We start from the raw sequence: 14533 nt of genomic DNA on the forward strand, positions 1-14533 counted from the left end.
AAGATGAACCTTATCTCCTTTAGGCCCTGGTGATCCCGGTGCTCCCTGCAAAAACATAAACAAGATCACGTTGTAGAGTTTTAAATAAAACAAGACAGCAAGAAAAACAGCAATAGACAATAAAACAGAGGTTTAGTAAACGATGACACTTTGACCTTAAAGTTAAACTGTCCTTTCATTGTCTCTTATATGTAGCTAGTTCATTTTTTTAATGTTCATGTTTGTAGTTTCTTGCAACTCCTCCGCAACGGTTTTCTTCTTTCATAAAGTCGAGATTTGTGGAGTGCATGACTCACAGTTATCAACTGATTCTCCAAACAGTGCAAAGATAATTTCTCAGTGGGCAATATTTCTGAATAAATGTTCTTTTCGCATCTTGGAATAAATGAACCAAGACGTGATGTTTATCATTTTCGTTGTTCACTCTGATTCATTACAAAAACTGAAGATGAAACTCAAAATTGAAATCATGAACAAGCAGTAAAGGCTGATTACTTACATCCTCTCCTTGCTCTCCTTGCTCACCAGCCACTCCCTTACATGATGACAGGTAACACATTGTAAAAAAAAAAATGTTGTGAGAGAAAACACACTGCTCTGTTCTGTAATACACTCACATTCTCTCCTTTGATGCCAGCAGGGCCCTTGTCTCCTTTGTTGCCCTAAAGCACAGAAGTTCACAAAGAGAGACGCTTGAAGCTTGTTTTGTGTTTTTGACTGAGAGCGAGCTCGTTTGGTCATGCTCACCTTCTCTCCAGGTAGGCCTCGCTCTCCAGTCGTACCGGGCAGCGTCACACCCGGTGGACCCTGCAGCAGACAGAATCAGCCGTCAGCTGCAGTGAGCTACTATTCTTATTTCTAATGAAAAAAAAAAACAGCTTATTTGCACCTTTCATGCCGACATAAACAGTGACTCACCCTGTCTCCTTTTGGACCAGCAGGTCCAGCCACAGCCTGGAGGAGGGAGGGAAGAAAAATACAGAAAATGACTATGATTTCTTTTTACAGGAAAAAAAAAAAAACACCTGCTATTGTTATGATAAGTAAATGCATAACAAAATGCTCTACCATTAAAAGCTTCAACACTCATCAATATCCTCTCCGGCTCCTTGTTATTTTCAAGGATATCCAATAAACGCAATCTCAGCCTTGCTCAGAGTCTAAGGTGTTGGGAATTGACATTTTCTGGTTGTGTATGTAAGTCACTGTTCTTAGCAGCATTATATTCAATGGTTTTAAAAAAAAATCTACCTACAAATAAGCCCAAAACTATTCATACCCCTGGTAGGTACAGATTCAAATGAAAGAAACGTCTCTCAAAGATGATTTAAAAAAAACAACAAAAAAACTGATGGCATGTTGCTTCACTGTCTTTGGCTCCAGTTCTTTAAAGTATGTGGACCTCTTTCCCCCCCATCCTAATCTTTAGCATTATCTCAAATGTTTTTGTGGCTTTGGTTAGGCCGCAGCAAACATCAATAAGACCAACATTTGGCTAATTATAATCCAGAGAAACTCATTCTGGCTTATAAATGATGGAGTACTTATAACATGAGCATCTAGTTCATATATTCAGGAATTAGAAAAAAACTTAGAATCCAGAGAAAGCTTATCTGGAGAAACTACCCATTACATTAGATCAACATTATCAGAACAAGGATCCAGAGAAACCTCAACTAGTTTATAGATGACAAACTGCTTATTCTTAAATGTGGGGTTATGATTTGTTTTATTTTCATTTGTCTTCTTTTGCTCTTTCCTTTGGCTTGTTGTTTTGTTGTATTTCCTTCTAATTCATGTAAAGCCCTTTGATTTGCCTTCTTGCTGAAAATGTGCTGAATAAATAAAGTTTCCTTACCTTACTTAACACCTTCAATAAGAAGGTACATGTTGATTAAATTAATATTGAACACTTTATATATATATTTCTGTGTGTGTGTGTGCGTGTCCAGTGTAGGTACTTAGAGTGTTTTCTCAACAAGGCTCTCAAGGTCTGGTACATCCTTGCTTTAAATATCTCATGCTCTTCTGGTAAGGAAAGCTCTAAGAAAAAATGCTGGCTATCCTTCCACAGCCACGTTCTGTTTCAGCGAGAGATGTTCTTTCAGAGCCGCACTTTGGATTTGGTCACAATTCATAGTTTAATAAAATGTTATTGATGCCAAAAGCTCTGGTTTGTTTTCTTGGTTTTAGGATGAGGCTGAAAAAAATATGAGGACAATTTAAAAGTGTCTGAAAACTGACAAAGATGTCAACAACAGAAGTTTACATGTTATACAAAAAATAAAAAATAAAAAATAAATAAAAAAATATTCGCTTTGGTTAGAGCTAAGAGCTTTTCTCTGGGAGAAAAAAAAAAAAAAAAAAAATATATATATATATATATATATATATATATATATATATATATATATATATATATATATATATATATATATATATATATATATATATCAGTTGAGAAATTTCCATTTCTTTGGACAAAGTTTTTATCTCATCTTATCAGTTAATTACGTGTTTATACGAGTATATCTGAGGGATGATCGTAGCAGCAGGTAGATGTGGAGCAGATGCTGCCTGGTCATTTATCAAACTGCTGAACTCGCTGACAGCATCACCGTGGCTCTGTCCAAGGTGCTGAACCTGCTAACGATGGGGGAGCTCGTCGAGACACATGTCACCACAACTCATGTCAATATTATGAACAGCAGGACATCTGTTGAATGGTGGGGCTGCTCACAAAACACAAAACTTGCACGAGTGAGTGTGAGTGTGTGTTTTCTGGAAACATTGTAAAGCAAAAAAGATAAGAACCAGCAGCTCCAGGTCAGATTAGGTTATATGACCACATTCCATTCTATTTTATTCTACATATTTATTTATTTTATTTATTTATTTATTTATTTATTTATTTATCATCAAAACACCTAAAAACAGGATTTTATTAAAAAAGAAACACAATATATTTTACTCTGTCAACTATTGAGAACCAGATTTAAACAGAGATGCACATACAAAAAAGAAAACTACAATAAATGCATTCAGGACAAAAACAATTACCATATATGTTAAAATATGAAAAGCAGTACATGTTTTCAGCTTATTCTGCGCAGCTGTGTTTTGCATTGATTTAGACGCTGCATTCAGTGCAACTTCGATGCTTTCAACATTTCCAACAACTTAATGAAGCCGTAACCCAAACCGTGTATGAATAAATTATGTGCTCTAGAGCTGAAATGTTAGCTTGGAGTTTCATCTTGCAGTTGTGATGAATTTACATCCAATCTTAAATTCTTACATGTTTTCTGGACGCAGAGGCGCAAAAAGGGGGTATGCAGCGTATGCAACGCATAGGGGCACAGCACCAGAGGGGGCGCCAAAACCCCGTCTGGAGGGGGCGACGCGCGGATTATGTTTTCCCATACAGTTCAGCGCGCCTCACGCTCCTTCACCTCTCGCACATAACGAGGTACATGTAGCGAGTTTTACACTCCACGTAGCGTCGCCTCGGAGGGGGGGCAGAGGGGGGATTTATGTTTTCGCATCCACCTGAATAATGTGAAGTTGTGCCACTGTCTGGACGGTGCACCACTGTGTGCCTCTGGAAACACTGCAGTCATGTGTTTGCATCCAAATGCAATGCACCAGGCCAAAATGTTTGACTTTTTGTTTCAAACAAAGGAGTGTCGGTGTTGGAGGACGTGTTAAAAGACGTCACAGAAGGCTGCAGTTTAATCGATGGTTATAGGACGCCATAGAGAATATTGACGGCGATGCCTACTGATGCCACTTACACCATTAAGTCCGGCAGAGATCACAGGAGAGAGCACACAGCTTATGATGATGTGATGAATAAACAATCCAAGTGACCTTCTCTGTCACTTTGAGACTCAACAAGGCAAATTTGTCTCAGTGAAGATCCTCACTGGCAGAACTTGCACGTTTTTTTATGTCAAGTCAAAACCGGTCGCGTTTGCAAATGTCTGCAGTCGTTAGAGCAGAAACTGCAGGCGGGCGGAGACCTACCAGTGTCAGCAGCGGGATGGTTCCTCTTTGGAACCATTAACAGTGACAAATTACACTTTAGGAGCTCTATGATGGCTTCATCATAGAACCATCCTGTTGTAACCGAGTACATTAAAGAGGCTGGCTATTCGTATTGATGCAGAAAACAAAGACCTTCGGGGCTTTGTGTTGCATTATAGATTATGTTGTTTTATTCAGCCAATGACATGGACTGTGTAGAGGAAATATTGTATGCGATTATGGCCAGGACTTGTACCACAGAGCACCGACATGTTGCTGTAATGATGCCTTAGGGAGCCACTTACATGATTTTCTGTTTGTACACCTCAGCATAGTGCGCAAATCAAATAATTATTCATTACAGTATAAACCCATGTTTAGTGTGTTCTTTTAGATGAACACATGTTGTTGTTAAAGTGCTGTGGCATTGACAGCAGTCAGCTAACATAGTCTGCAGTGTAGCTTAACTAACTGATAAATATATAGTGCATACAAGCTTTCATACCTTGGATATTCTTGACATTGTGTCATTTTTACAAGCACAAATTGCAATGTATGCTATTGATATTTAATGTGATAAAGTATAACCATCAAGTGGAAGTAGAGTGAAACATGTATTTAATTGTTTAAGTACAAATATTTTCAATTTGAAGTGGATTCATATTTAGTCCACTTAGTCATTACCTTGTAAAAATCATTATTTTTTGGTGAATAAGTTCACGTTGGCAGCCACACATTTATGCTATAGCAACACTACTACTTCATCAAGGTCTAAATGCTTGCATCAAGGTTGGAGGTGATTCACAGCTTGGAAGAGAAGATGGAGATTTCAGGCATTTACATCAATTTAAACACCAAAGCAGCACATGCACAGCAGGAGCCATTTAACTTATAAGCTTTGTGTCCCACATGGGAAAGCAGTCAATCTAACAGCCAAATTAAAACAAACTATTAAATAAATAAATAACAATCTGAGCACATGTGTTTTTGTTTTTGCCAAAATAGACCAAGACAAGCTTAGGTCGAAACAAAGTGACAGAATAATTGTCGTTTTCAGTTTCAGCCCAGTGGACAGACAAGACGCTCACCTTCCCAGGAGGACCACTGTCTCCCTGTTCCCCCTTGAAGCCAGCCAGCCCTGGAGGTCCTGCAATACCCTGAAGAACAAAGTGTCCATGTTAACACTGAGGAGGAGTCGACAAAAGCAAACAAGGAGGACGACGCTGCTGCACAACATGAACTGCTGGTGAATTCAGGCAGTTTCTGATCGACATGTGGTGCCCTGTTGAAAACCGTGGTCTACGCGAGTCTAAATGTAAGGAAATTAAGCACATTTTGGTTTAACAGCAGCTGTTAAACCATTGAATTAATCTGGGATTTAAATTTCAAAGTCTCAGTGGCTGACTACCTGGCTTAGAATGACACGAAACTCCACATGCGACATTAGGGGTGGCCAATCAAAGTGTTGAAGGGCCAGCACATAGTCTAGATGTTTCTGTTGGTCCAACAAAGCTGAATTACCTTCTAAGTGTACCATTAAGTTTTGCAAGAAGTCTGAACTCTTCACTTGACTCGTGTGCTGAACCAGGAGAATATTTAAGACACACACACACAGGTATAAAGTACCTGCTTTCCAGGTAACCCAGGCAGTCCTTCTTTACCAGGAACCCCGTCTCTTCCAGGAACACCAGGCTTCCCCGCTTCACCCTGACGAACAGGCCACATCATGGTGCATTTCATATTTGTTATAAATACATGTGTAGGTACAAAACATCTCCACTCAATTCTACTTATTGCATGTGCATATGTGCACCCAAACAGCACGGCTGATCAAACCAAATATGAAAGGAGAACGGTAGAACTAACATTGACCTAAAATCTTAAGGTTCTGTTCCATAGGCTTATTTTTAAGCTGCCAAACAAACAAACAAATGAAAAAAAAAATGGTACTGAAGCTGCTATTTATCAATCAGGTCTTGTTACAGATGTTTTGGCATCGACTTTAATCACCTTCCTGTTTTCACTACAAGAGAAAAAAATGCCTCAGGGGCAAAACATTTCTTCCATTTCCCATTTTCCTCTCCGTGCTCCACGGTGCAGTCAGAACAGAATTAAATACTCACCACCTGGCCTGGCAGTCCTGGGGGGCCCTGCGGACCCTGTAGGGAGAAATAAACACATTGCTTTAAGGGAATATAATCTATGCTACACAGCAAGGGGTTTTCAATGAGGAAATGTGAAGGTGGGTTTTCCCCGAAGGGAAGCTGGCTTTTTTTTTTTTTTTTAACAACACATACGACAGCTCCTGGTGGGCCCGGTGGTCCAGGCAGACCTGTGCTCCCTTGAGCACCGGGAGGACCCTACAGAGAGGAAGACTAAACTCAAACACTGCACATCTCTTCCACAACTTCAGTGTTTGGACTGCTGTGACATTGAATCTGAGGATGAAGAAATATTTAGGCTCGGCCGTCTCACCTGGAAACCGACGCCTGCTTCTCCTTGATTACCCTGCGGGAAGGAAATGTGTTTTTGAGTTTCAGGACTTTGTAAATGACGAAATGCTGGAAAATACTGTGAAGCTACCTTTACACCTGGTGGACCTGGGTTGCCAACAGGACCCATGGGTCCCTATTAGAAGAAGAAGGAAATTGAGCTTTGAACTGTGGCAAGGGATCATCGACTAAAACACATTTTACTGCGTGTTCATGCTTACAGTTGGTCCCCTCATGCCAGGCTCTCCCGGGTTTCCCTGTGAGAAAATGTTTCATATTTAATGTTTATACCATAAGACAGCAGTGTCAGGTGCAGGCACACGCGCCACATGCTAAGGAACATTCTGACATTTAGGAAATTGTTTTGGCTATTTCGCTGAAAGTTGAAGAGGAAAACAAAAAATTAGTAGATAATTTCTCTAAGCTCCAGTACGCCACGGAGCCTTATTGAACCTATTTCATTTATAAAATTACTAAATGACACATTTCCAGATGTTCAGCTGCCGAGCAGTGCTGAAACTCTAAACACATTCCTCATGGAGTTCGGGGCCTTAATCTTACTACAACAGACTGATTTAAACATGCATCATGAAAAGCGCTTCCAGCTAAAATCACATTAATTACTCGAGGACACAGTTAAAGGATCAAACTCTGGTTTGTGCTCAATAAAAGCCACCAAACGACTCAGCACTCATTACTGACATACTCAACTTTTCTACTAATTTCAAATGTCACACATATTGATGGGCTAAAAGAAAAACTGATCTTGAATCGATGCAAATGATGTATTTATTTTTTGTGCCCTTCCTGTCATTTCGGTTAATTTGCAATCGGGACAATAGGAGCCAATAATAACCCAATGGCATCAGTCCAAATGTGGATACATGTGTCCCTGGTAAATATGTGAGAAAAGCCTATTTAATTTTTATGTGGTGGAATAATCTCCTACTGTGAAAAATAAAATCCATACTTTGTTTTCAGTAGGTTTACTTAGTGAGGAAAACCACAAGAAATCTGAGTCAAAATAAGAAAAAAAAAACTGCTGATAAAATGACAGCAAATCGTGCTCTCATTTGCTCTCTTGTCTGGAACAGGATACGTGTTTTTTTATTTAGAAAATATTTATATATCTGAGGACCAGCTGACTATGAAAGAGGAGTCTGCTGAATCATCATTTATGTTGATTTTGGTCACATGTACCTGAGAGACGCAAAAGTGACTCATTTTTATTTTACTGACATTGGCAACCAGACTTTTATCTAGAATCTCCTGGTTTCTTCAAAGAGGTCATGATTCAATGCACTGAAGTCTTAAACTGCATTAGAAGGAGCACCAGGCATCCAGGATCGTAGATTTTCCACCCTATTTATCACTGGCCATGAGGAACTTTTGTAGTTTTTTTTGTCTTTTATATAACCAGAAAAAAAGTGTTGTGACATCCTGAACAGAGTCTGTTTTTTCTGGCGTCACTCCCAAACAACTGGATTGTGTATAGATTGTGTCTAATAGTGTTTATCGCAACTAGGGGGACTCCAAAGTATTGCTCTTTACTGGAGTTCTCCAGCAGTGAACTTCGGCTATTTTTCCCCCGACTATCTTGCTCTATAACGTTTCAATTAGTGGCTCATTAAAATATCTCTTTGTTTTTATGTTAAGTCTGTTAAGACTCTTGGCTCCTAAAAAAAGCCATTTCTAAACAAATCCCCCACATTGTCCTGAGAGCAGCTCAAACAGAGATAAGATTTTACAGCAGCTCTGCTTATTATTTACATCCTGTCAATAGATCACAGCGACCTTTTCTTCAAACTTTCAGCAAAAGAGCAAAAAAAAGAGTTTGACCTTTTCCCAAAATGTAGAACTATCCAGAATACAACATTTATATACATTGAAATAAAACTGCACACACTACATTGTACACAGAAACAGACAATAATGAGTCTCCAACAAATAATGTCATACATTTACAAACAATTTGACATCAACATTTGACAAGGAGACACAAAGACACAAATTAAAAACACGTACAAAACATACAAAAGGCAAACAAGAGACAATGACAAAATCAGAACTGTGCAAGGATAATAAGACAGACAGCAGGCACAGCTGCACATGCACGAAATGCAACAATAAGTCAGAACGGTTCGGAGCAACCCCACCTCGAGACAGACAGACACAGTCACCGACACACAGCGCCGTACACAGGATCCTGATGGAGGCTCTTAAAATGTTTTGAATCAAACTTCAAATATTACCTCCTGAGTTCAACACAAGTGCCTTTGGGGACGTTTCACGAGGAACCAATCAGGGTCTGACTCTTATCCAGGCTGCCAGAATATGGCTTAAAATTCATACGAATTAAGATTAAAGCAGCTCAGTTTGCCTAGGAGTTACATTACAGTGCCGGCATCGTGATGATAGGTTGTTCTTCCATTTGTTGTCGCTTTTCAGGCTCCTTGCTGTTTAATCTACAGCCCTCAGGCATATCAGTGACTTTGGTCCATACCCACTTGTGTCTGGTGGCACAGTGACACATCCCACCCTCCCTCCCTCCTGCAGAGCTTAAAGCATGCCAGCCAGCAGCAGAAAACCTACCGGTCTGCCTAGAACTCCTGGGAACCCAGGAAAGCCCTGGAGAGGAGGAAAGACAAAGAACAAAAAAAAAAGGAAATGACAGGAGGGGCATGGGGAGACAGTTTGGTGGAGGAAGGTGTTGAAAAAATAAGACAGACAGAAAAGAAAATGAACAGAGACAGGAGAGACGGTTAGAGAGTTGGGTGTTAGGTGCACAGCTGCAACGGGATCAATGAAGCATTGGCGCAAGGGAGGGGGAAAACAGAGCTCCGTTTGACTTGAGCTTGCAGCCAACCCAGTAGTTTTAGTCTGCAGGTCAGGTCTAAAAGCAGACTGGCTAATGGGTTACTCACTGGTTGGCCTCGAGGACCAGGAGCTCCCGTAGAGCCCTGCTCCAACATGTCGAGAAGGAAAATACAAATTGAGAGGAAGTGCTTAATGTCTGCAGCTCTCCTCCATTTTATTCACATCCAAAACAAGCAATCATGAAAAAGTGAGTTTGACTTTTAGTTTTGAGCATAAAAAACATCTTTAGAGTTAAAAAAAAAAAAAAAACTGCATTGACATTATGTGGACTATATTTTCAAAACAATGTGTGTGCTTCTGATTAAATGACACTGTAAAATACCAGAAATGAAGCTGTCGTAACATATGTTGACTTCTATGAACAAAAATAATACTTACCAGTTCACAGTTTGAATCCCCATGCTAATACATCAGGCTATAAGTAATATAATTTCAGAATCGTTAAATTCAGAACTGCACATCCACTTACTGGTTTCCCATCCTGTCCAGGTTTTCCAGGATCCCCTGGGACCCCCTGGAATTACACACCACTTATTGATAAAATTGTGAAAACAATACCTTATGTTCACACAGTGCTAAAATATACACAGCAAATATACATTTATGTGTGAAATGAAAGATTTTGTGAAATAAGTTCAGCATTTTTCTGCCTTTTTTAATATGAACAATCTCCACATTTTGTTAACATGTATGACTTTGCAACATGTATGCAAAATGCAATCAACCCTGACCAGGGATGGAGATAAATGTGCCACTTAAAATAAAGCTTAGATTTACCTGAAATAGAAAAAAAAAGAAAAGAAAAAAGCATCTTATCCTTTTTTATGACGATTTTATGTGTCGATAACGTTTCTAAAATAGCTGATTTTTTTTACGTAGCGTTCTAAATTGCTTTTGATTAGTTCAAAGTGACAACGAATGTTATTTACAACTTGTTATTTGCATACAACCTAATGGCATTTTATCACCAAGATGTATGTAAAAGAATGTCAATATAAACAAGCACTTTTATGTCCACACTTAGAATGTTTCAAGATAAAAGACAAATAATGATTTTGTTCATTAGAGGGAAAAATGACCCAACCAATCTAATTCCTGTGAAAAAGCAATTGGCCCATCAACATAATATTTGGTTGTGGCATAAATGGCAGCAACAACCACCATAAAATACTTGTGATCACTGGAAATAGGTATTTTACATTTCTGCAGAATCAATTTAATTCGGATATACCGGAGAGTTTCTAAGCCTGTCTGAGGCCGGGCCACATAATCACAATAATATTTATATTATATGTTTTGACTAGGCTTCATCATCATTGAGCTCGGTTCTCCTCCGTTCTTGAATTTCTTAAGATTGCAGCATGATGTGTTGCTTCTCGTCATATTGTGAGACAGTTGATTCTTAAGCGATTTCCTAATTCCGCATTTTAACAATCAGGTAACAATGTGGCAAGTGAAACTGAAAGGACATGTGGATAATCAGGAACTTTGTGATCTAATAAGCTGGTAATTGTTATTTCAAACAAGGCCAGGATGGTCTGAATGGATTTTAATATTAAAAAAAGGAATCATCATTTGAAAATATTTTATTTCATAAATATGTTAGAAACGAAGGAATCAATAATATGGCTAATACTTTTTCAGGGAACGTGAAGCTTACTGAACATCAATTAATAGTTTGGAAAATTAATGAGCGCATTTCCAAAAGTTTACAATAACCAAATGTGACAAATGATATAAGTGAGGTTTTGTTAGTTTTCAAATATGACGTTCTCTTTCCTCTGTCCCAAACGCTGAACTGGTCCACCCAGCTAAAACCCTTATGAACAGAGCAGCTCTTTAGCGCTGCTAAAGCTCATGCTAGCTGAGCTTTAGCACTTTCCCAAGGCTAACTTAAAACATGATCATATTATCTTTACATCTACCTCTCAGTAGAACCAGACGTATTCATCATTTCACCCAACGGTATTTCTTTTTTCATTACGCTTGTATACTGTAACCTAAACCAAGAGTTATCTCACCATTGAACCTTCGCGTCCTTTATCTCCAGGATCTCCTCTGTCTCCTTTATCACCTCTAGGTCCCACAAAACCCTGTGATATATTTAACACACAATAACTCCACAAAACAAAGCATGAGGTGCTGATATGGGATTTTATATTCTTCGTATCTTACTTTCTCTCCTTTGGGTCCAAATGGTCCTGCAGCACCAGGCTCTCCCTTCACTCCAGGAAGGCCTCGAAGCCCAGGAGTACCAGCCAAAATCGAATCTCCCTGCAAGATATATTGGTACTTTTAAAATCAATTTTTCTTCAACGCTTCTACAAAAAAAAAAAAAAAGCTCTCAGGTAGAGGGACTTAACCTTTTGACCTGGAGGCCCAGCTGGTCCTGTTAATCCAATTAAGCCCTGAAAAATGGAGGCAATTATCAGCTGACAGTAAAAACCGTAAAAGCTAACTACATGTGTCTGACATAATTACTCACAGCTTCGCCTTTGTCACCTTTCTCCCCTCGCTCTCCCTGAAACACAGACACACATGATCTCACTGTGCATGCCCAGTCAATGAAAAAGATCTTCATTTTGGGCACCATTTGTCTTCCTCACCTTTTCTCCTGGCCTCCCAGCCTCTCCGAGTTCCCCTGCTCTCCCTGGAACGCCCGGTATTCCCGGCTTCCCAGGCTCCCCGGCAGGCCCTGCGGGACCCTCTGGTCCTCGTTCTAAAACAGCTCTTCCCGGAGGCCCCGTTTGTCCTATGGGCCCTCGCTCCCCTTGGTCCCCTTTCGGTCCCCTATCTCCTTGAAAACCTCGAGCGCCCTGGAACAGAGGCGGAGTCACAATTTAGGATTCACTCAAGCAAATTGCTCCATTTTGATTTGCTTTAATTTTTCATTTCATACTTGTCGTTACCCCTCAGGACATGACACATTGCCAAAGGTTTTGAGGTGTTTGTCTTTACACATGCATGGACTTTAATAACACCCCATTTTTAGTGGTATTTAAAATAGTAATAGTAATATTTGACCATTCTTCTGTGAGGGTATTTGTGAGGTCAGGCACTGATGTTGGAAAACGTAGCCTAGCTTGTAGTGTCTGGCTCTAACTTAACCCAAAGGCTCTCTAAAGTTGAGGTCAGAGGTTATTTCCTCCAAACCAAACGTCCTCATGGGTCCTGCTTTATGCATCAGTCTTGTAGGAAGTCGGAGGGAAATCCCAAAGCAGTTCTCATATTTTGGCAGCACATATTGAAAAGGAGGACACATTGCAGCGAGTCCAGAGTCCAGCGGTGGCAGGTTTCACACTAACGAATAACTTTCACACTAATCAACTCTGAACTAAATGGTTCTGCAATGAGCAGACATTTTTAAACACAGTTTGAGATTTGTGTAACCATTATTACAGTAAAAGGGAGCTAGCACAACCACCTTGGAACCAACCAGGCATAAAAACCAACAACATAGACATTGGAATCTAAGCTAATTGTGGTTTGGGATGTGTGCAACCCTTTACTCCACATGTGTGAACAAATTGGATTCACAGTTTTCAAAAGAATATTCCAAAAATCTTGCCCTGTGCCAGAAAATGTCACATCATGCATTGTTTTGTTCTCGTGAGAAAGATTGCAACGCCCCTTAATCAGATTTTATAATTATTGACCGCTCCCGTGCCCAGTTCTGCAGCCCCTCGTTTCAGTAATGACTGCGGCACTCTACCAGTGGTAGCTCTAATTAACAGAAAGTGACAAACAAAGCAGAGCTTGCAGCTAATCAGGAGATTGCGATTCGCTGACGGCACGCAGCGTGTTTCTTGTCGAGTCAACTCGGGTCAAATCAGAATCCGTCTGATTCCCGTCTGATCCGCTCGCTCTTTGTTGTGCGGATGAAACAAGAGGCTATTTGGCTCCCTTCAATAAATAAAATCATACATTCACATGAAAAACGCCGGCCCTGCCAGCTGTTTGTGTGCAAATCACTTAACTCCTCATTATCTCTGCATGCTCATCGGAGAGTTACAAATAAAAAAAATCTGTGCTTATACAATAGAAACATTAGAAACAGCATTGCAAAGCACTTTTTAGAACACGTGCAAGAAATCAAGGCTTTAAATGGCACCACTGGCAGATAATAAAGGTCATTAAATAGTTGCTGTAATTAAACTTACACTCTCCTCCCTATATAACAGCCTCATAAAAAGAAACTCCCATAAATAAATGATCAACAAGGCAGACATCAAAGATCTTTGTTCAGATGCCTCTCAGGTGTAGTACTCATCTTGGTGAACGCTTGGAAAATTGACCATCGACAGTCTTAATATTGCACATTAAGTGACAACGCATCAGACGAAACGCCCGCGTAACGGAGTGAGTCTTAGTCACGCTCACATCTGCTCCAGATGGTCCTCTCAACCCAGGCTCCCCTCTGTCTCCTTTGTCGCCCTTCTCAACAGCAGCAGGCAGCACTGTGCCCTTCCTGTCCACAAGCACCTTCAGATCCGACACCTGCACGCCGGGAAGGAACCAGATAAATGCAGGAGTGTTACAGCGGCAGCAACGAGTCCCTGTGAAATGCTTCTGACCTCAGGTAAAGGGAGGTCAGAACAAATTCATGTCCACAGCTTCAGAAATGCATTTGACTCCTCTACATGCCACATTCTGATGCCGGCGCTTCAGAAATGAAAGGCCTCATTATAATTTTAAGAGATGTTGGGGTGTAAGCTCTCAAACATTTCAGAGGTGTTGGGAATATTAGACGAGGGGATCTTTTGGATTTGGCAGCCTTCTTGAAGAGCGGGGGCTAAATAAGAGTTTGAGGTATTAGTAAAAAAAAAAAAAAAAGAAAGGATGATCCTGTTGCTGCTGTTCCTCAAAAAGTACTTTAATAATCCTGAATTTGTGTTTTGTTACATATTCCTAAAACAGTACTGGTCAGACAGCAGCATGTATATTTTACATACATTAACTAGCATCATTAATTCTGGCCTTTTGAGGAGGCATTTGAGTCATTGTTTGGCCAATATGTATTTATATTAAAAAATGAGTTTATTTTGATTTTCTGTAACCTAAAGTCAAAATTCTAGGTTCAGTTATTGACATAGTCTCCACCCAACCCTTAACCCTTGACCTAATACCTTGAACCACAC

The 14533-nt window shown here is 39.9% G+C and overlaps 1 protein-coding gene across 1 annotated transcript in view; it reads right to left on the minus strand.

The window, feature by feature from the left end:
- Window positions 1-14533, minus strand: part of col7a1 (collagen, type VII, alpha 1) — a 71816-nt gene that overhangs the window by 18716 nt on the left and 38567 nt on the right. Inside the window, exons 72-91 of the mRNA XM_088005585.1 lie at window positions 13776-13892; window positions 12002-12211; window positions 11881-11916; window positions 11759-11803; window positions 11571-11669; window positions 11417-11488; window positions 9865-9909; window positions 9443-9478; window positions 6740-6775; window positions 6610-6654; window positions 6502-6534; window positions 6324-6386; window positions 6150-6185; window positions 5653-5733; window positions 5115-5183; window positions 919-954; window positions 748-807; window positions 618-662; window positions 500-535; window positions 10-45 (exon numbers count right to left, since the gene is read on the minus strand). Of these exons, the coding sequence (XP_087861711.1) occupies window positions 10-45; window positions 500-535; window positions 618-662; window positions 748-807; window positions 919-954; window positions 5115-5183; window positions 5653-5733; window positions 6150-6185; window positions 6324-6386; window positions 6502-6534; window positions 6610-6654; window positions 6740-6775; window positions 9443-9478; window positions 9865-9909; window positions 11417-11488; window positions 11571-11669; window positions 11759-11803; window positions 11881-11916; window positions 12002-12211; window positions 13776-13892 (1236 nt within the window). The remainder of the gene's footprint in view (window positions 1-9; window positions 46-499; window positions 536-617; window positions 663-747; window positions 808-918; window positions 955-5114; window positions 5184-5652; window positions 5734-6149; window positions 6186-6323; window positions 6387-6501; window positions 6535-6609; window positions 6655-6739; window positions 6776-9442; window positions 9479-9864; window positions 9910-11416; window positions 11489-11570; window positions 11670-11758; window positions 11804-11880; window positions 11917-12001; window positions 12212-13775; window positions 13893-14533) is intronic.

This window comes from Poecilia mexicana, unplaced genomic scaffold, assembly GCF_051168715.1.
Source record: "Poecilia mexicana isolate PSO_F unplaced genomic scaffold, ASM5116871v1 scaffold_5, whole genome shotgun sequence".
NCBI classification, from domain to species: domain Eukaryota; kingdom Metazoa; phylum Chordata; class Actinopteri; order Cyprinodontiformes; family Poeciliidae; genus Poecilia; species Poecilia mexicana.